At 38.6% G+C, this 23251-nt stretch overlaps 1 protein-coding gene and 1 non-coding gene across 6 annotated transcripts in view; one reads left to right on the plus strand and one right to left on the minus strand.

Annotated features, from left to right (window-relative positions):
* LOC106069189 (trans-L-3-hydroxyproline dehydratase-like) overlaps window positions 1-23160 on the plus strand; it is a 53854-nt gene extending 30694 nt beyond the window's left edge. For 4 of the 5 annotated variants that reach the window (XM_056024329.1, XM_056024330.1, XM_056024328.1 and 1 more), the window contains exons 3-7: window positions 4320-4503; window positions 7341-7509; window positions 9603-9755; window positions 17799-17935; window positions 22584-23160. In XM_056024329.1, coding sequence (XP_055880304.1) covers window positions 4320-4503; window positions 7341-7509; window positions 9603-9755; window positions 17799-17935; window positions 22584-22847 — 907 coding nt within the window. In that variant the 3' untranslated portion in view covers window positions 22848-23160. The remainder of the gene's footprint in view (window positions 1-4319; window positions 4504-7340; window positions 7510-9602; window positions 9756-17798; window positions 17936-22583) is intronic. The other variant, XM_056024331.1, reaches the window with a different exon arrangement.
* Trnat-agu (transfer RNA threonine (anticodon AGU)) lies at window positions 13800-13873 on the minus strand. The gene has a single exon. It is a non-coding gene; the product is annotated as a tRNA-Thr (tRNA).
* Window positions 23161-23251: the final 91 nt, after the last annotated feature.

Below are 23251 nucleotides of genomic sequence, written 5' to 3' on the forward strand. Positions count from 1 at the left end.
ATTCTATTCAATCAATACTTCAATCATATATATGTGTCAGTGACCTCCTTTTTTTTTCTGGCTCTGCTCTTCAGAGTCAAAGTTCATGTGAATGGAGTAACATTCTTGTCATCAAACATTGAAAACAGAGATACAACGTTAACGTCTGTGTTGATCTGTTTGGGTCTTCTTCAGGGATGGGGAAATAGTATTCTTTAGTTCGCGATCTCCAGTAATTCTTTCTAAACTTTGCTTTCATTTCAAAATTTGTGCAGGTCATTTGTTGGCATCATGGGCGGACTGTCCCTTTAGACATTGGGTCAAACGCCCGTTGGGCCGATTGAAATTGCATTAAAATATTGTGAACGATTTTGTAATATTCTTGTATAAAAGGATTCTACGGATCATCGCGATAGGCCCTCGTATTTACCATTTATAATTATGTATACCCCATCTCTTTTTTTTCTGAGCCGCGCTCTCGGCGTGCGTGCTTGTTGTCCCGCGTGGACCGGATTGTGTAGGGCGAAGGGTGATGTCAGGACCCGACTTTGTAGGGTGATGTCAGGACCGGATTGAGTAGGGGATTTGGTGGTATGATGACAGGACCGGAATTTATCAATAGAATTCAGTGCATTAAATCTTCTGGCTTAAAAACACATACTTATAGATAGCAGAAAGATCTGAGACTTTTTCTTTTGCTAATGTTCTAATCGTTTTTTCATTGGTCAAAGAACAGTAGATACAAGAGAAAAACAAACTCTCCAACGAGGACGAGGTGGTCTATAAAGAACAGTAGATAGAAGAGAAAAACAAACTCTCCAACGTGGACGAGGTGGTCTATAAAGAACAGTAGATACAAGAGACAAACAGACTTTCCAAAGAGGACGAGGTGGTCTATAAAGAACAGTAGATAGAAGAGACAAACAGACTTTCCAACGAGGACGAGGTGGTCTATAAAGAACAGTAGATAGAAGAGACAAACAGACTTTCCAAAGAGGACGAGGTGGTCTATAAAGAACAGTAGATACAAGAGACAAACAGACTTTCCAAAGAGGACGAGGTGGTCTATAAAGAACAGTAGATACAAGAGACAAACAGACTTTCCAACGAGGACGAGGTGGTCTATAAAGAACAGTAGATACAAGAGACAAACAGACTTTCCAAAGAGGACGAGGTGGTCTATAAAGAACAGTAGATACAAGAGACAAACAGACTTTCCAACGAGGACGAGGTGGTCTATAAAGAACAGTAGATACAAGAGACAAACAGACTTTCCAACGAGGACGAGGTGGTCTATAAAGAACAGTAGATACAAGAGACAAACAGACTTTCCAAAGAGGACGAGGTGGTCTATAAAGAACAGTAGATACAAGAGACAAACAGACTTTCCAACGAGGAAGAGGTGGTCTATAAAGAACAGTAGATACAAGAGACAAACAGACTCTCCAACGAGGACGAGGTGGTCTATAAAGAACAGTAGATACAAGAGACAAACAGACTTTCCAAAGAGGACGAGGTGGTCTATAAAGAACAGTAGATACAAGAGACAAACAGACTTTCCAACGAGGACGAGGTGATCTATAAAGAACAGAAATTACAAGAGACAAACAGACTTTCCGAGGACGAGGTGGTCTATAAAGAACAGTAGATACAAGAAACAGACTCTCCAACGAGGACGAGGTGGTCTATAAAGAACAGTAGATACAAGAGACAAACAGACTTTCCAACGAGGACGAGGTGGTCTATAAAGAACAGTAGATACAAGAGACAAACAGACTTTCCAACGAGGACGAGGTGGTCTATAAAGAACAGTAGATACAAGAGACAAACAGACTTTCCGAGGACGAGGTGGTCTATAAAGAACAGTAGATACAAGAAACAGACTCTCCAACGAGGACGAGGTGGTCTATAAAGAACAGTAGATACAAGAGACAAAAAGACTCTCCAACGAGGACGAGGTGGTCTATAAAGAACAGTAGATACAAGAGACAAACAGACTTTCCAAAGAGGACGAGGTGGTCTATAAAGAACAGTAGATACAAGAGACAAACAGACTTTCCAAAGAGGACGAGGTGGTCTATAAAGAACAGTAGATACAAGAGACAAACAGACTCTCCAACGAGGACGAGGTGGTCTATAAAGAACAGTAGATACAAGAGACAAACAGACTTTCCAAAGAGGACGAGGTGGTCTATAAAGAACAGTAGATACAAGAGACTAACAGACTCTCCAACGAGGACGAGGTGGTCTATAAAGAACAGTAGATACAAGAGACAAACAGACTTTTCAACGAGGACGACGTGGTCTAGAGTCTACAGCAATGGAGTAGAGCATTTAATTAAAAGATGAGAAATCGATTCGGGGAAAAAAAAGTATGTGGAACTAAAAAGAAAAGAAATTGAGGCTCGAATGTTAGAAAAGTCATTGGTAAATCCAAGAAGAGACTAAGATTATAGTCGCCCGCACCCATTTTCTAGGTCCTTTCTCGGTCCGGCTAGTTACCAGCATTTACTGTGACTGTTATATGTATTTATATTAATTTTCTTTTCTCAACTTTAACCTAATTCTTTTGTTTGTCTAGCTATGTCCACTGAATGTTGTCTTCCTAGCTATGTCCACTGAATGTTGTCTGCCTAGCTATGCCCACTTAATGTTGTCTGCCTAGCTATGCCCACTTAATGTTGTCTGCCTAGCTATGTCCACTTAATGTTGTCTGCCTAGCTATGCCCACTTAATGTTGTCTGCCTAACTATGCCCACTTAATGTTGTCTGCCTAGCTATGCCCACTTAATGTTGTCTGCCTAGCTATGCCCACTTAATGTTGCCTGTCTAGATACGTCCACTTAATGAAGTATGCCTAGCTATTTCCACTTTAGTCTGTCTAGCTATGTCTATGTTGTCTGCCTAGCTATGTCTATGTTGTCTGCCTAGCTATGTCTATGTTGTCTGCCTAGCTATGTCTATGTTGTCTGCCTAGCTATGTCTATGTTGTCTGCCTAGCTATGTCTATGTTGTCTGCCTAGCTATGTCTATGTTGTCTGCCTAGCTATGTCTATGTTGTCTGCCTAGCTATGTCTATGTTGTCTGCCTAGCTATGTCTATGTTGTCTGCCTAGCTATGTCTATGTTGTCTGCCTAGCTATGTCTATGTTGTCTGCCTAGCTATGTCTATGTTGTCTGCCTAGCTATGTCTATGTTGTCTGCCTAGCTATGTCTATGTTGTCTGCCTAGCTATGTCTATGTTGTCTGCCTAGCTATGTCTATGTTGTCTGCCTAGCTATGTCTATGTTGTCTGCCTAGCTATGTCTATGTTGTCTGCCTAGCTATGTCTATGTTGTCTGCCTAGCTATGTCTATGTTGTCTGCCTAGCTATGTCTATGTTGTCTGCCTAGCTATGTCTATGTTGTCTGCCTAGCTATGTCTATGTTGTCTGCCTAGCTATGTCTATGTTGTCTGCCTAGCTATGTCTATGTTGTCTGCCTAGCTATGTCTATGTTGTCTGCCTAGCTATGTCTATGTTGTCTGCCTAGCTATGTCTATGTTGTCTGCCTAGCTATGTCTATGTTGTCTGCCTAGCTATGTCTATGTTGTCTGCCTAGCTATGTCTATGTTGTCTGCCTAGCTATGTCTATGTTGTCTGCCTAGCTATGTCTATGTTGTCTGCCTAGCTATGTCTATGTTGTCTGCCTAGCTATGTCTATGTTGTCTGCCTAGCTATGTCTATGTTGTCTGCCTAGCTATGTCTATGTTGTCTGCCTAGCTATGTCTATGTTGTCTGCCTAGCTATGTCTATGTTGTCTGCCTAGCTATGTCTATGTTGTCTGCCTAGCTATGTCTACTTATGTTGTCTGCCTAGCTATGTCTATGTTGTCTGCCTAGCTATGTCTATGTTGTCTGCCTAGCTATGTCTATGTTGTCTGCCTAGCTATGTCTATGTTGTCTGCCTATCTATGTCTATGCTGTCTGCCTAGCTATGTCCACTTATGTTTTCTGCCTAGCTATGTCTATGTTGTCTGCCTAGCTATGTCTATGTTGTCTGCCTAGCTATGTCTATGTTGTCTGTCTAGCTATGTCCACTTATGTTGTCTGCCTAACTATGTCTATGTTGTCTGCCTAGATATGTCTAAGTTGTCTGCCTAGCTATGTCTATGTTGTCTGCCTAGCTATGTCTATGTTGTCTGTCTAGCTATGTCTATGTTGTCTGCCTAGCTATGTCTATGTTGTCTGTCTAGCTATGTCTATGTTGTCTGTCTATCTATGTCCACTTTAAGTTGCAGGCATGGCTATGTCCGCTTTATGCGCTGTCTGCTCAATTATTACCAAATTCTATTTTCTACTTAGCTATGACCACCTACGGAAATTTGTGATTCTGGAACCACGCGGTCATTTTGACATGTACGCCGTCTTGTTGGTGCCTCCTGACAATCCTGAAGCAGACATCGGCGCCATATTTCTCCACAATGAGGGCTACTCAACGATGTGTGGACACGCCTGCGTGGCCTTGGGGCGCTACGCGGTGGACAATGTAAGTTTTTAGACCGCACCTCAGAATAGTTAATGCATAAATGTCTATTCATCTTATAAACGCATGCATAAAAAAAGCAATTGAATTGTATCTACAGGAAACAACCGCTAATTACTGTCATTTATCTCAAGATAATGGTGTCACCCCACCACCAAACACCCAATACATAGGCGTAGCCAGGAATTATTTTTTTGGGAGGGGGTTTGATTAATTCCCCCCCCCCCTCCGGCCAATATATGTGTTTGTTGTGTGTGTGCATAAATGATCTTTATTACATTCTGAACCTTCATTCTCTCGGAAGACGTTTATTGTACCCTAGAATAGGTTCTTCCTGGAGTTATTGGAAAAATTGAATACTCCCCGCCCTTACCTTACTAAAGGGTCGACTCCCGGTTCGGCATAGGATTTCCTTGATTGAGACACGATCTCTATAACTGACTTCTTAAATCTGTCTTAGCCATCTTTGTTGAGCTACATTTAGCATCATTTTCAATTTTGGCAAGACTATTCACTGCACTTTAGTAATGGAGCTAAGATATTGGTAGACATTTGTAACCTCTCTAGACCACGCTCTTGTCGTTTGCTTTAGATTTTATATCGAAAAGGGCAGTTTTATCGTCAAAATCAACTGTTGGGGGGTTTTAAACTAAAAAAAGTTTAGGAGTTGTTTTTTTTTAACAAATTCAAAACCCGCTTAGCTACGCTCATAGAATTTTGGTGACTGTAGTTGCTTTAAAATAATATTGACGAGAGAGGTTTTTAACCTCAAAACTCTCTGTAGGGGGATTTAAACTTAAAACCGTCTGGAGCGGTTTTAAACTTTTTAAAAAGCCTCGGTATAAGGGGTTACTCAAAATCTTCCTTGGCTTGGCTACACTAGTAGAATTTTTAGTATGTAATTTGCTTCTTTTATATATATATATATATTGAAGAGGTATTTTTTTGGCTTGAAACCCCGCTGAAGGGGGGTTTAAACTCAAAATCCCTTTGACTACGCTCATAGAATATTGACTAATTTGCTTTTTTTTATAATGGAGAGGTACTTTTTGCCTTCAAACCCCGCTGAAGGGGGGTTTAAACTCAAAACCCCCTTTAGTTGCGCTCATAGCATTTTAAGTGCGTAATTTGCTTTCTTTTTATATTGAAGAGGTATTTTTTAGTTTCAAACGCCGCTGAAGGGGGGTTTAAACTCAAAACCACTTTGGCTACGCTCATAGAATTTTGAGTGTGTAATTTGGTTTTTTTTTATATTGAAGAGGTGGTTTTTAGCTTCAAACCCCGCTGGAAAATGGTTTTAAACACAAAACCCCTTGGCTGCGCTGGGGCAAGTGATAGTTTAGTATTAAAATCTCCCCTAAAATAAACAAAATCAAAGCAAAAAATCAGTCACTAAACTCCGACCCCCACGGGGTGGGGCGGATTTTATTTCGGGGGGAGGTAAACCCCCCAACTAAAAAAAAACCTGGCTACGCCTATGACCCAGTAAGAGAATACATTTTTCCTTTAAAGCTATCTTTAAACGTGTACAAGCTTGTTTAGGTATTTCTGTGGCATTTTACTTCTCGAGAGACGATCTTTTCCTTTTGCAACTTCTTGTGTGACTAAAGAGGCCAAACCTTGATACACAGCTGCGATCGCAGGTTGGGCATATGCATTTTCACCCTTCTTTCTGCTTCTGTTGTGTATGACATCTGGGTATTTACGTAACATCAATTCTTTGGGTGCGGTCAGTATCTTTCGTACCCCGCCCTTTAGCGAAGCCACTGGCTACAGCTCCATTTAATTTAATTAACAACACTTTTATGCTTGATAATGACTTTTGCGTAGAAGAATGTAGCTCAAAAATCTTGCAGGACGACAGAGATGGCGAAGGACACGGGTCAAACTCGGAACCATCGTATACCTACCAACAGGGCCGGCCCTAACAATTGCGGAGCCCTACGCGAAATGGTTTGCGCGGGGCCCAGTCTTGGTATAGTAAGTGAAAAACTAAGATTTTCAAATAGAAAATAAATTATTCTTTACATTTTATTCATTCTTTACTAAGTACAAAATCATGATGTAGTTTACTTTACGAGCCTTGCATGTAGCGAAGTCAGTATATCAGTATATCATCAGAATTCAGTTTCCTACATAGAACACTCTCAATAGCAAGAATTGCCAAATTGTTCAATCCACTGTGTGAAAAAATAGGTACCGGTACTCAGTGATGGATTGCCTAAATTTTTAACTATTTTTAAAATACAAGAAAAGTAATAATTTTTCCCCACATTGAAAAAGGTGCCGGTTCGCGTTTTGGTGCGTACCGTCCCAAAAAAATCACTGGTTCAATCTATCTTAGTGAATTGTTGAACTCAAGTAATTCTTGATTAGTTTGAGGCGCGAGAAGCTTCTTTCACCAGATTCGACAGTTACGGGTATTGCACGTAAAAATTAAAAATATTCTGATTGCAAAAAAAGTAGTTTGGGAAGCAATGTATCTTTCATTAGTGGAGCTAAAGTTTCTACCAGGGTTTTGGCGGTATTTGTTATCTCCTACATCTGATAGTTGTTAACGATTAGCTGACACACAGCGCATCAACGACGGCTATATGGTATATGGTCAACAAGTCACAAATATATTAATCATCATTAGTTACAGTTTCATTCGCATTATGCATGATAATACTCTTCATTTCTTTATCGACCTTGTCTAAGCGTTGCCACGTGACAGTCAAGCTTGGGCGCTTTCTACAGTAATCAAAATTACTAGCTGTAAAGATGCCTTCTTGAATCTAAGCAGACTACCGAAAGTTCAAATGCATGTATCAAAGAGTGCAGTTTTTTTTTTCTTTCAGGGACTCATTGAGCTAAACCTCCACCAGGAGAGTACTACAGAAGCTCAAGTCAATATCCAAGTTCCTTGTGGTCTGGTCAAAACATTTGTCTCTGTTCAAGAAGATGGTGACGTAATAAGAACTGGACGTGTTCGATTTGAAAGTGTCCCTTCTTTTGTCGTCTGCCAAGGTAAAGAACAAGATTCAAATTTGTTTTCTTTTGACAAAGACGTCCCTTCAGAAATATAGCTATCACATCATAGTTTGAACCTCTCTCTCTCTCTCTCTCTCTCTCTCTCTAAATATATATATATATATATATATATATATATATATATATATATATATATATATATATGTGTGTGTGTGTGTGTATCCCATGGGCGTAGCGAGGGGGGGGGGGTTCAAACCACACACACACACCCGATATGAAATCCCTCCTGCGAAGGGGGGGGGTCGAAATTTTGTGACTGAATTTTTTCTTTGACTTTGTTTATTTTAGGTGAGATTTTAATACTAAACCATCACTTGCCCCAGCATAGCAAAGGGGGTTTTGAGTTTAAAACCCCCTACAAGGGGGGTTTGCAGTTAAATCCCCCTCTTTTAAAAAACAAAACAAAACAAAAAATGCAAACGACAATCCCCAAATTCCAAGAGCACAGCTACGGTAGATTTTGATTTTAAAACCCCCTCCAAAATTTACAATAAAAGCCCTCCTAAATTTAAAAAAAAGCAAACTCAGAACTCTATGAGCGTAGTTGAAGGGGTTTTGAGTTTAAACCCCCCTCCAGTGGGATTTGAAGCTAAAAAATACATCTTCAATATAAAAACAAGCAAATTACACACTCTTAAAATCTATGTGCGTAGCCAAAGATGTTTTGAGTTTAAACCTCTCTCCTCCAGATGACCTTTTTTTTAAGTTTAAAAGCCCTCTAAATGGTTTTGAATTTAAAATCCCCCTACAAAGAGTTTTGAGGCTGAAAACCCCTCTCTTCAATATTATTCTAAAGCAAACTACAGTCACCAAATTCAATGACCGTAGCTAAATGAGGTTTTGAATTTAAAAAAAAAAAAAACTCTCGAGATTTTTTACTTTAAAACCCCCAACAGATGATTTTGATGATAAAACTTCCATTTTCGATTTAAAATCAAAAAGCAAACTACAGTCACCTTATTCCACGAGCGTAGTGAAGAGAGGTTACACATTTCTACCAGTCGCTGGGCCTTATTAATAAATTGCAGTGAATAGTCATCTGCCGAAATTGAAAAACACTAAATGTGGCTCAACAAAGATGGTTAAGACGGATTTTAGGAATCAGTCATAGAGATCGGGTCTAAATCAAGGAAATCCTATGCCGAAATGGGAGTCGACCCCTCAGTAAGGTTGTGACAGAGCGTCGCATGAGGTTTTCGGGACATGTTCTCCGACAAAATTACGCATACTAAGAGTTGCGATGACTTCCTAGTACAACTTGGCGCCACACTTTCATGGAGATCCTCAGAGCAGGTAGGACATTGCCAGTGACAGATTTTTGTGGAAACAGCTTGCCGCCCAATGCGCCGAACAGCGCGGGAGGATCTAAGTCAGTAAGAAAAGCACATAAGTATTTTTGAAATAAAACTTATTAATAGCAGGATAATGCACTGTAGATATCTCAGAATATACAAATTGTTGGCTTTCAATACCGGAAATAGTGCTTGGCGGCGGGGTCCCCCAAACCCCCTTGCTGGGATTCTACAACAATTTTTCCATTAACTCCAGGAAGATCTATTCTAGGGTATAATAAACATCTTCCGAAAGAATGAAGGGTCAGAATGTAATAAAGATTATGTACACACACACACACACATATATATATGAGAAAACATCCCCCAACTACCACCCCCGAAAAAAAAATCCTGGCTACGCCCATGATATATCTTTTCTATCTCTCACTCTATCTCTCTCACTCTATCTCTCTTTCTCCTCTCTCTCTCTTTCTCTTACCTGTAGGAGGTAGAAGCGAGTTATGTTCGAACTCGGGCGAATCGCATATAACACGAACAGGAAGTATATTAATACATTCATTCCACGGCCTTAGGTTTGCTAAAGAAATGCTTTTTTTTTCCCCTTAAACTCTGCTACGCTATATTTTTTCAAAGGAACATTAATTTATGAGGGCTTCCGCCTTCCAGACTCGGTCACACATTCGCAGTAATAGGCCAAGAGGAACAACCCTGGAAATCTTGACTCCTTCTCTCGATACAAAAAAAAATGTAGATCTACGTTCAATATACTTTCAGATGTCTGTGTACAAGTTGAAGGCTACGGAGACTGTCAGATAGATGTCGCTTACGGTGGGGCGTTTTATGCATTTGTGTCGTCTGCTGACTTGAGCGTTGATTTACAAAGTTCTCCTATTGCAGAAATAGCCAAAGCTGCAACGGCTTTGAAAGGTAGGACTTACACAATAAGAAGTGATTATAGGATCGTCTGACTGGTCACATGGTTCATCAATAGCGCTGCAAATATTCTTCCATCTTCTTCTTTTCCTTCTTCGTTTTCAACTGCAGCCTCAAAGTGGTCAAAGCGCTAGCCATTATTTAGGATGAAGAAAAAAATAGCTATAGGCCAGGGGTGGGCAACCTTTTTCCATCGAGGGCCGCATTAAAAAAAGTTTGGCAATGGCGGGCCGCATATATGTGTGGTGGGTTTGGCACAGAACAAACTAAAGGACAAGGCGAAGGCAACTCGTAGGACGATTTCTAACTGTTTATTATACATTAAAGACCTGCCAAAGGCAAACATAAAACATAATAACAAATGAGCATTAACTAAAAATAATTAATAAGCCTAAATGGTTAGACCAAGTTGTACACACAACATCAAAGTCTAAATACGAAGTCTTAACAAAAAACGAAAAGAAAATCATATAGTGTAAACCAACCATCTCTTATACAAACACAAGAGAGATATGGAACACCCGAAACATTATAAAAAATAAAAGACAATAACAATTAAATAGAACAACTGGTTCATAAAAGCCAGTATCTACACACTGGTTGTAGAATTAGATTAACAAGATGGACATTTAACATTCTATATATGATCTAATTCGTATGGTATACTAAAGGTACACAATTCAACAAATGGAAACATTTACATACTGGTTTCCTAAAAATAACGATAGTCCAACAATATGGACGAAATCCGGGGGTAGCGATATTCTATGTAGACTACTAAATAAAATTACAATATAACATAAAAAAGTAAAATGCTATTACCTGCAGCCATACATAAACACATGGTGTAGAACCAGGCACAAACAGTGAGTGGAGACGACGTAGGTCCAGTAACATACGGACACTACAGCGACAAGAGATGCCGGTCGAATGGACAGTGCCCACGTTGGTCTGCCTTTTTATGCGCGGACACAAGGTGTCATCTAGGGGGAAGGGTCACGTGGATATCGGGGTGGCCGGTGTTTCCTGAAAAGGTATCCACTCCACTACATATGTATATATATATATATCTTAGAAAGATACTGTGTAGCATGTCTTTTAAGTCATATTTACACTGTATTATAGTCACGTTTCTTTCTTTTTTGTTTTCACACTCCTCGTTGAAAAATTACAACAAGAGTTAGCAGTTTTTGAAACCAATTTTACGATTTTTTTTAAATTGCTGTTGTCTTTTTATATCACGATATCCCCACAAGTATACAGTTGTACTTAATGTGCAGTATTCTACTTTGTACACTGATCTGAACCCTCCAATATGTAAAATGAGAACGAAGAAGAGGAAGTGTACCCAAATAGTTTGAACAGCAGCAAAGTTTTTTTTTAATTTTGAAAATACAGTTTTTGACACCCATAAGACTCCCGTGGTAGTGCTGACTGGAACTTCTCTTTGCTTGGAGTTATGTCCTCTGGAGATGAATCAGCTTCTGCGCTAAATGGTGAGCTGATAATATTGAAAACTGGTTCTTGACGTCTTAAAATTTGCTTTTATAAATTGCACAATTAAAGAATCTTAATAAGTGTTGTACTTTTAATTATTTCACTAAAAATAGTTTCGCCTTTCAGCAAAGGAAAATGACAAAACTCTGTGTTTTTGCTTGCCTGTAGAAATGGGATGCAGCTTTATGCAAACTTTCCTGTTTAGAGTTTATGGTAGGGATATTTTTAAAAAAATAATATTTTTCTCAGTCGAAGATCGAGTTGCATCAGTTTTTACACTTGCCATCTTGTTCCAAGCCTACTCAGAGATTGTGTCTTGAATCGAGTGTATTGATGTATAGCCAAAAAGCATAATCTTCGTTTACTTAAAACTTTTATAATGAGACAGTTTCAATAATATATATAGATATTATTTTTAATATTTGCATTTTTATATGTATATACCGTGGGCACACCTGATTTCTATAGGTGTCGGCGGGCCGCATAAAAACACTTCGGCGGGCCGCATGTGGCCCACGGTCCGTAATTTGCCTACCCCAGCTATAGGCCAAACATTAATTTGACCACTGGCTAAACTTTAACAAAACAAGTCAAATATAAAATTAAATACTTAAAATAAAAACAAATCTTATATTGAGTGGAAATGGCATCAATAATTTGAAGAATTTGTAATATATATAGACTAAATAATTTATTAAAAGAAAATTTTACAAATCAAACAAAAAAAAAAATGAAAATAAAATGCTATTTAGTTTTAGTTAGGCCAATAATAGAATATGCATTTTCTGTTTGGGTCCCTCAACCCAAGTAAACATATAGAAACTAGAACAAATACAAAATATAACATTGAGATATATAACAAACGAATTATTAATATTCTCATTTATTAGAGTAACACCATTAGTAAAATCTCTAAACTTAGAGACACTTCAGGACAGAAGAATAAATAGTAAAGTAGCAATAATGTATGCAACACTTAACCATAATTTACAAAAACAAAACATAATGATATACTTAAAGATATAAGGAGAGTGAATATTTCATTCTTTCTTGCATACGCTAGAACAAATTCGTACAAGTGCTCTTTCTTCCCTAGTGCCTTTACAGAATTGAATGGGTTGCCTGAATCAACCAGGAAAACCAACGACTTAGCAGAGCTTACGTCATTGTTGAACATGCATGGCTAGATCGACACATGAAAATAAAATGCGTAGGACGTAATTATCTTCTCTTTTTTTTTTTTTATAGTAATGTCTGTAATCTATAAGATAAGATAAATTTGCGTAATTATAAATATGCTATTGATTGTTTTTTGTTTAGCGCAACGTTCGTGATTATAACATGCTCGGTGCACTATGGTCCAATCACTTTTGTGGACCAGTTAGGGGAAGGGGGTATTTTCCTTATAAAAATTACATTAATCAATTACGACTATTTGATTAACTAATTGGTTAATTTTTTTATAGATTAATATATAGTCATCGCCCAAAAAAAATTTTTTTATAGATTAATATATAGTCATCGCCCAAAATAATTTTTTTTTTCACAACTTGATCCGAGAATGTTAAGTGCCAGAAATCAAGTATAAGATAAATCTTAAAAGTTCAATGGTTTGCTTTAAGAAGACAAAAAGCAAGCCACTTTCCCATTCCTCTAAGGGAAGGAACTTCAAACAAAATGATTAATTACCAACAATTAATTTACTAATTGATTAATATTTTTTATTCATGTCTTGTCATGGGCAATGAATATTTGTGCAAAATTTCAGCTTGATCCGAGACTGGGTGTGGGAGAATTAGCGAGTGCAAACTTTGGACCTGTCAGACAGACAGAGTGAGTTGATCTAAGAGTTGTAACAAGTAACCATTGCACAGTAATTGCACATAAACTTTGCATGACACGACTGATGATGAAAGTAGATTTGAAATAGCTTTTCTAGATGTTCAGAACTATGAGTAACAGGCGGACAAAGAAAATACACAAAACTGGCAGGGGTGCTAACAAATAATTCAATAGTGTTTCATTCACAGGGCTAACAATAGCTACATGTTTTATTAAAAAGAAAACACTTCCTCTTCAGTTTCCTCTCTAACTTTCCGCTTTTGTTGTTGTTGTTATAATCTCTGTTGGCCTAGTGCCTACCTCAAGCTACCCCCTCTCCAGTTCTTTTCTGATTGCTAGTTTAAAAAACGAAATATAATATATTTCTTCCATGGTCTGCCAATGCCTGAGTTTCTGTATATTCCTTTGTCTCAATTAAAGATCTGTATTCTTGTGATTTCCTGTCTAAACTATAAATGCTTAACGATGAATGTAAACAAACTTCTCCATCACGTAGTGACAGTGTAGGTCAATGTCGGATGTGTTGTTATCGTGTTGACGTCATAAACATGCACTTTACTAGTTTCTCTCCCGTGTCTAGTCAAGAATGTTGTGCATTTTTTTTTTTTTTTTGTCATGCTAATAACGTCAAGATCTTCGTTTATCTCATATAATTTAAATAGTATATATTAATAAAAAAAAAATTACTGACATCGTATTAGGCTCCAGGGGGAGTCGAACCCTCGACCTTCTGCTTACTAGGCAGACGCTCTAACCAACTGAGCTATGGAGCCAGGTATTTAATCCCGCTCAACAATTTTAGCCTAGACCGTATAGTCAGACCCGGATTTAAATGATAACGGTAGCGTATACTAATTACTGTATTTATAATAGATCTAGATTCTAGATCTATATTTTAAAAACATACATATAGATCTAGAGATCTATCAACTTTTTTTATGTAATAACTTATAATATGGACAGAATAATATCCGACAGAAAAAGCGAACTCTGACAGTGATGACTGATGCCTTTTCGGTAGAGTAGGCCTAAATACTAAAATGAATGAATCAATATTTATTGGCCTGGGGAGCGGACAGCTAAGTATAAGTATAAGTAAGGCAAAGGCTAAGGACTAACTAAGGCGTCACTAGATCTATTTAATTTATTATTTTGATATTTAGATCTAATATAGTTAACATTAATAACATAGTCATGCCCTCACCTTAGTAGGGCCGGTCCTAGCAGTTGCGGGGCCCTATGCGAAACGGATTGCGCGGGGCCTAGTCTGGGTAGGGATATGGATAATAAGTGAAAATAAAGGTTTTTAATTATATTTTATTCATTCTTAACTAAGTACAAAAACACAATCAAATTAACTTTATCTACTTTACGAGCCTTGCGTGTAGCGAAATCAAAATTGTTTCCTACATAGATCACGCTCAATAGCAATTTAAGAATTACCAAATTGTTCAATCTCTCGTCGATTAGCTTGGGGCGCGAGAAGTTTCTTTCACTAGATTCCACAGTTACGGGTATTGTAAAAAAAAATCTGAGTGCAATAAAGTAGTTTGGGAAAGCAGTGTATCTTTCATTAGTGAACAGATAAGCTAAAACTTCTACCGGGGTTTTGGTGGTATTTGGTAGAATAGGGCTACGCCTTAAAGATTCCATTTCAACTGCTAATTCTCGCCCACAAATATCTTCCGACTGGTCTGTTGATGACGTCAATGCTTGCTCGAGGTTCGCTGTAAACTTTTGTATGTCCTTACGCTGAAGGCTCTTGAAGCTGAAAAGAAACCCAAGTAGATTGTGGTTTGATTTCAGGTGTTCAAATCTCGGCTGCAAGGATTGACTTGCAGTGTCCACAATTCTGTTGAAGCAATTTATCCTGTAGTCATCTTCAGCATTTCCAGATGTGAAGTTTTCCACAGATTTATCATACTGCTTTATACTGCTTTGACGTTGGAAAGATTGCAACAACATCCATGATTTCAGCCAACTCCTTTGCTGTCACAAAAATCTAAACAAACCCATCAACTTTCAGTTTCTTTAGCCAAGTCATCAAGTTGTAGGAATCCACTGCAGTGCTCAGACCTACTGTTTCACCTTGCAGTTCTTTACTCACAAAATTGACGTGGAAGAGCACGCCGTACCATAATACAAGGGACCCTAAGACTTTGCACTGCTTCAATGTTTCATACAGTGTTTCTGATTCACTTTTTAATTATCGCATCATTAGTCTCTACAGCTAATTCATCGAGTGCGTCACACATTTCAGGCAATCGATAACGAAGCGCTTTGACACTATCTATTCTACACTCCCACCTCGTTTTGCACAGATGTTTTACAGACAGATTGGAAACATTTTTTAGAATAATGACCATCTCTTTGTAGATGCTAAAAAGATCGTGTACACGCGTTGTATAGTTCCAAAAAAAGAATAACGCATCAGGTCAAGACTCTGCTGTTAATATCTAAAAGCCGTTTTTAAACTTCAGAATTGGCGCCTTTCATGTTCGCACAATTACCATCACCTTGTCCACGAATATTTTCAACATTTAATTCAAGCTTCTCCAGCTCATTCACGAGTACATCGTGTCCTGTCCAGTTGTACTTCTCCAGCTCATTCACGAGTACATCGTGTCCTGTCCAGTTGTACTTCTCCAGCTCATTCACGAGTACATCGTGTCCTGTCCAGTTGTACTTCTCCAGCTCATTCACGAGTACACCGTGTCATGTCCAGTTGTACTTCTCCAGCTCATTCACGAGTACACCGTGTCCTGTCCAGTTGTACTTTCCATAGGAAGAAGCTTAATAAAACGTTCATGTACGACCACAAGCTCCTTCACTTTCTGATACATACCGAATAGTTAATGACATCTGCTCTTTGTGACTTATGTCTGGGGTACAATCCAATATCACTGAAAAATACTTTGCATTCTTGATGTTTCGAAGGATAGCATTCACAACACCATCAGCAACTATAGTAATGAGTTCGTTTTGAATCTTCTTTCCCAGCTAAAGATCGTGAATCTCTGCATTGATAACACGTGGAAGATGTTCCCCCATACGGGATCAAACTTTGCGAGTAATTCTACTAGACCCAGGAAATTCCTATTCCTTGGCTCTTTAAGTCTTTCAATGATCCATTTGAAAGTTAAACTGCGCTTCGCTAGAAATTGTACAATCGCAACTAGTCTTTGAAAAACTTGATTCCAACGTTTAGTCTCAGAATAAAGCATCTCCTGGTGAACTTTGTCAATGCCTGTTTTTTTTTAACTTAGTCCTGCTCCAGCTTCGCGGGGCCCACTGCGGCCGCATAGGTTGCAGTGGCTTACGGCTAGCCCTGCCTAGTAGGCCTAGAGATGAAGTTTTAAACAACAAAAAACATAAAATACTTTTTTTCAAAAAGTCAATAGCTCCTTTATATATCCTATACAGCGATTACTTTGCTCTTAATAACTAATGACTGTTAGATTTTACATGCAGAAATACTGCAGACCTATACATGTAGTTTGTTCAAGATAAATAGTTTTTCTAGTTCTCTACTTTGAACAATTATAATGGTCAAACTAGAGTTTTCCTAGTGTGGCCAACAAGCTAGTAATTCTTTCCCTAAATATATACAGCAGCTGTCGAATTCCTAAGAAAATCGTAGAGACGTTTTCGTGTCCAGGTTCCACCCAGGTTTTTTAGTTTTAACCCCACCCACCTATGTTTTAGGCTACCCATCTAGGAGAAGGAAAACTCTGAATCCAAACCTTCGCTGCCCTGCGGCTATACCCAAACACGGGAAAGGCTTCGGGAGACAACCCTGAGGAAAAATCAGGAGCTGGTGACCTTTAGTCAGACTGTGGCACACCGTTCTACAGCCTGGCAGATCCTGCGGCGCTACTGATCCCAAACTGTATTGGATATTCCGTTCCTATGGTCACATCAGCTGCGCGGAGAGGGGGGAACTGCTGTGTGGGCGACATCATTCCGACCATAAACAATGCCCAGGCTTTCATCTCACTATTCAAAGCCCGAATGATGATATTGTCCACGAAGTATGAGTTGAACAGAGGTACTGAAAACAAGAAAAACATTTTTAAAAATACTTTTTAAAAAAAAAGACAGTACCTCCATTTGGGGGGAGGGGCGAGAGGTTAAGCGCTAGTCTTCCAAACCTGGAGTCCTGGGTTCGAATCTCTGTGAAGACTGGGATTTAGAATTTTAGAATTTTTCAAGGCACCCAACTCTTTATGGTACCTGTTGGGAAAATTAAAGGTTGGTCGTTGTGCTGGCAACATGTCACCATGCCTATTAATCATTAGTCAAAGAAACAGATAACCTTAGCATCATCTGCCTTATAGATCTCAAGGTCTGAAAGGGGAAATTTTATTTTTACAATACCTCCATTAAAGAACTTAGAGATTATTTTTTCTTAATAACAATGAAAAAAAAAATTAATGAATACAAATAAAAACTATAATTTTTATATATGAAAATTAAATGAAATTATTTTTCTTCTTATTTGTGCACGAGTTTCTATCCTTCTTACAATGAGTCATTCTCGAACCTTTAGCGATGCAGACCAACTTGTCATTTATTATCAAATACCATGCTCGATATCCAGACTGAATCACACAATGCATGTATATAATTCGAGCACTCAATCATTCATTCAATCACTCAATTGACATCGCCAAGGCTGACGTTTCGATTCATCCCCAGCTGCGGTTTCTAGTGCAGTATCACTTCATCATCCTGAGACACCTGCGTTCCTGTACGGGATCATGGTTGTAGACTCACGGAAGGCGTTCGCAGAAGATGGTGTGTATCATCACACCTGCATATTTGCTGACTCGGAGGTAAGTAGGTCTACTCATAGGATGGGCCTATAGATTGCTCGGAGGTAAGTAGGTCTACTCATAGGATGGGCCTATAGATTGCTCGGAGGTAAGTAGGTCTACTCATAGGATGGGCCTATAGATTGCTCGGAGGTAAGTAGGTCTACTCATAGGATGGGCCTATAGATTGCTCGGAGGCGGCTGAGAGGTAAAGCCCTTGGCTTCCGAATCGTGGGATGCCGGGTTCAAATCCTGGTGAAGACTGGTATTTTTTTTTATTTCAGCATCTCTAGGTCTACCCAGCTCTAATGGGTACCTGACATTAGTTGGGGAAAGTAAAGGCGTGTGATCGTTATGCTGGCCACATGACAAACAGATGACCTTGACATCATCTGCCCTATAGACCGCATGGTCTGAAAGTGGAACTTTACTTTTCTAGATTGCTTTCAAAAGCACACTAGTTACACTAGTAGATAGTGTGTGTGTGTATTATTGTGTGTGTGTATATATATATACACTCATATACAGTGCTTTTTTTGTAACATTAACGTTTATTATTAGCTTATCAGCCTAGTTAAAAGTTAACAATAGCGGCCCTAGGGGTCCTAGTGGGGCAACCTGAGGGGGACGGGTTCGTAGATTTCCTTGTCACCTTCAGCTTCGCAATCACGATCAGTTCTCATTAACTAGGACTTGTTACTCAATATTTTGGAAGTATTCCCGGCATCTATATGATTCCAATTACCATGCAAGCTCTTAAAATGACATTTTCGGTTTCAAATACCGTTCAGTTATGGTCGATTCTTTGAGGCTATCATTGTTTAACAGTTCACCTTGGCATCAATAAAAACAAGTAGCCAGAAGCAACCAATTAACATCGTTTATTTGGTAAAAACGATATCCAATCGCATTTGAATAGGAAAACGCATAGTGATCAAGTTTGAACCAGTTACGCCTATTGTGGTTATTTCTACATGAAAGAGTCATAGGTCATTTAAAGTGTTGTAACATAAATACAACTTTTGAAAAAAAAAATTCAAATGAATATTAATAAAGAAATATAGTGTTAACTTGATTTTCGAGAAGGATACGTTCCGAGACCATCAACGAAATTAAATTTTCAGCGACATTTTGTTATCATACGTACACTATTTTTAAATTCGAAACGTATCACAAGACATCCCTTAACATTTTCATCTCCTAAATGGCAATTTCCCATTCTCTTAATAACCGTTACATGTCAATGTTTATTACGTCACGACCTGTGACAGGGCAACGAGCTATTTGTCTACACAAGTTGCGACGTCACAGGTCAGTGTTGAGGCCTACTGTAACGGCTGGTCTCGATAGAACTCTATAGTTCATGGGCTTTGCTGTTAGTTCGGCCAATCAGCACTACATTTAGAAAGCCTTCAGGACAGAAGGCTCAAAAGTAAAGTAGCAATCATACATAAAACACTGAACCATAATCTTCAAATGCAAAAACAAAATTTAATAAAATACTCTGAAAGACACAAAGATAAAAGCACATTCCTCGTCCCATATGCTAGGACAAATTTGTACAAATACTCCTTCTTCCCTAGTGCTATTAGAGCATGGAATGGGTTGCCTGAGCTAGCCAGGAAAACCAGTGACTTGGCAGTATTTAATTGGTTAATATGCATGACTAAATGCATGACGCGTAGGACGTAATCATCTTCTTTTTTGAAGTAACGTCTGTATTATATAAGATAAGATAAGATAAGAAAGTTTGACGATGACGTTTTTTTTTCTCCAATAGGCTACTTTGTATATTATACATCGAGTGGCCGTGGGGAAACCCTTATTTAAAAAAAAACCAAGATAAAAAAAAATTTTGAAAACCCATGGTATAGCTCTTCCGCGAAAGTCGGATCTGCGAACGCTAAGGGACAACTGCAGCTCCTATCGCACACCTTGTTCTTAAAGAACATCAATTTGGCTTCAGCATTCGTGCCGCGCATCGGTAGAGTAGAGAAGATACATAATATTATTATTAATGCAAAGCGACAAGCCAGGAAAGTTCCGTGACTGAATCCGTCTGTGACCGTCTAAGCAACTATTTGGTATTGCAAAAGTTCTGGTTCTCCTTCATAATTAATAGTTACTTTCCGACTCCAGCTTAGCAGAAATTATTACTATCTAGTTTGTTGATTTTTCATGCGACGCCATGTTAGACGTAGACGGCCTTGTTAGCGGCCCCCGAAAGGGGAAAAAACGCAATTAGTTTTGTGTGAAATGTCTGTCCGTCTGTCCGTCCGTCCCGTTTAGATCTCGTAAACTAGAAAAGATATTGAAAAGCGCTTTGCTTCCGAACCGGGGGTCCCGGGTTCGAATCCTGGTGAAGACTGGGATTTTCAACTTTGGAATCTTTGGGCGCCTCTCCACTCAGCTCTAATGGGTACCTGACATTAGTTGGGGAAAAGTAAAGGCGGTTGGTCGTTGTGCTGGCTACATGACACCCTCGTTAACCGTAGGCCACAAAAATAGATGAACTTTATATCTTCTGCCCTATAGACCACAAGGTCTGAAAGGAGAACTAGTTAGGCTAGGTTCACATCTAACTTTGCATTCACTTGCACCTATCCTTTGATCTGCTGGACCGTTGGGGCACTACACAAGATCTGTCAACCTTCTTTCTCCATTCTTATCTCTCATTTGTCAACCTTCTTTCTCCTATCTTATCTCTCATTTGTCTTTGATATAATTTCATTTGGATATTCTTTCTGAAAATATTGAAGCCTGCCTGGAAGGACCACTTCGGGGGCCGATTTTAAGTTTGTGTTTCCACACAAACTGTCTTTGTAACCTTGATTGTTTTTTTTTTATTTCCTCTTTTTGGCTTTTATATTAAGGCTAACTTTGGTAAACGTGTTTCGTCTTGTCTAAAGATATGTCTCACAAATCTCAATCGACATTCTGTCGCCTAATCCCTCCGATGGTGAATGCCTTTGTGGGAAAAGATTTCTCTATTGGTAACATTATCTCGGTCTGTTATTCGTAGGATCCTTCTCAGTCATCACTGCTCTGCCACGTTTAGCCTCTTTTCAACATTCCACGTCTCGAAGCGTAGGTGACCGTTGGGAGAATGACTATATTGAGGAGGTGGATTTTAATCTCCAGGCTATTGAAATTGTTTGTTCAGAAAGGCCGTAGGCCTACTTTTTGTAAGGCGGCTCCTGGAAATGCTTTCCAATCCGACATGGAACATCGTGATATGCATCTCCATAGCTTGAGTTAACGCTGCCAAAATAAGTTAATTTTTCTAATAGTTCAATAACCAAATGACCAATGTCTACCCAGGGATGGGGGGGAGGCACTAGTTGACCTGTAACCCAATATGTGTACGTCTTTATCCGTCATCTTGTGTGTACATGTTTGTATTTCAAAGTAATGCTATATTTTGTAAAAATTCAGCTCGGTTTGGTTTACGCCATGGGAACCCGAATGCAGCCTATTTAATTTTTTTTTTTTAAGACTACGTCGATGGCTAGAAGAAAGAGAAATGGGGATAAGATCTCAGCAGTCTCGATGTTGAGGAATTTTGTTATTTTACCCACCAAAGTATGTTGTGACACAACAGCTTGATTTGCTTTAGAGATGTCGCTTTATCTGGACAAATTGTTGCAAGATCTTGATATTTTCCAGATTGATTCCAATGGACGCTTTCAAATGCTATTTTTCAATCTACAAAACTGATCCACATTCTTTGTTGGTACTCCAGTCTTTACTCGACGATGTTTAGCAGGGCGAGAATCTGTTCTGTGATTGAATTGCCTTTCGGAAGCAGCTGAGAAACATTAGTATCATTTTAATCTTTGCCTTAAGGAGCTCTTAAATAATCTCTAACAAAAAATATGTATGGTTTAACTCAATGTTTCTAAATTCAATAAAGTTATATATACCCTAACCCGCATATGTAGGCTAGGTCTGTAGTTACTGACTCTAAATATAAATACTGAGACAAGTGTATATTAATATATGATAACTTTGAAATGAGTGCCACTGTGATGAAACGTACCAGAGTATGATGAATCCTATCAAACACGTGGTTTCTCATTTAAACTCAAAAGTGATGGCTACGAAATTTGATCTTCCCTTTGAGTAACTGTTTTCATTTGGGTAGAAGCCGGATCGGAAAACACATGGATAACGACAAGGGCATTTTTAAAGTTGTATTTCTATATAATTATATTTACTTTTTTTAATTATTGTTACTGGTGAATTTCTTGAATTCCTCCCTGAAAGCCAAACACTGACACTCTAGTGCTAGTTGTTGTTTTTTTTTAGATAGTGATTAAAACTGAACATACTTGAGCGGAATCTCAGGCGTATCATTCAATTATAGTGCTGTCTTAATGGTGATCTCCATCTTTTGTACAGTTCATGTAAACATCAAACTGTTTATTTGATACTTGTAAAACAGTTGTCAACCTGACACAAATGTAGACATTGCAGAAGAAATTGTGATTTTTAGCAATTTTAATCAGAGGCTTAGTGAGCAAAATGTGTGCCAGGGGCAAGTACATTATCGGCGTTCACCCCCCCCCCCCACTTCCCATTTTACATGAACATCACATGGAAATAAAGACTGTGTGTGGAGCCCCCAGATTGAAATATACTTTTTTTTAAAATTATTATTTGTCTTAAGACTGACAGGTCTCCCTGTGGCTCGGGATGTACTGCACGTGCGGCCTTGATGTTCCAAAGAGGTCAGTTGAAGCTGGGACAGACGTGTACTTTTAGAAGCGGTGTCACAGGTTCCGAGTTCCAAGCAAGAGTGGTGAATACGTCCCGAGTGGACTTGACAGACGCTGTCGTCGTGGAAGTGGAAGGACAAGGGTACTACAGCGGCAGAAACATCCTCACTTTGGAAGAAGGCGACAGTCTGGGAAAAGGTTTTATTGTTCGATAACGCCTTGTATTACTTGTGTTACACCAAACATAGGGGTGCTTTAAAATGTAATCCTATCAAAGAAGGAAACTAAAAGAGATTGCTCGTTCCTCTGATAGAGTGTGTCGTTTTTTTCTTGTTTGTTTGTTTTTTTTTTAAATTTTACAATTCAAGTCAGATCTTCATGGAACTTGAAATTTTTATTATTTTTCTTTTTTTAAGTTTAATAATGGAGCTATTGTCTTTTTAAACAACATATTGTTTATGTTTTTCTTTATCTTAATCTGCATTTAGCTATTAAAATGATGATTAAAAACTAATACAGGCAACGAAATTTCATTGCATGTTATCTATTTACAGATTCAAGTGTTCACCAAAAAAACAAATTATGAAACAAATACTTTAAAAATAAACAAAGCTTACAT

Source organism: Biomphalaria glabrata, chromosome 3, assembly GCF_947242115.1.
Source record: "Biomphalaria glabrata chromosome 3, xgBioGlab47.1, whole genome shotgun sequence".
Classification (NCBI taxonomy): Eukaryota; Metazoa; Mollusca; class Gastropoda; family Planorbidae; genus Biomphalaria; species Biomphalaria glabrata.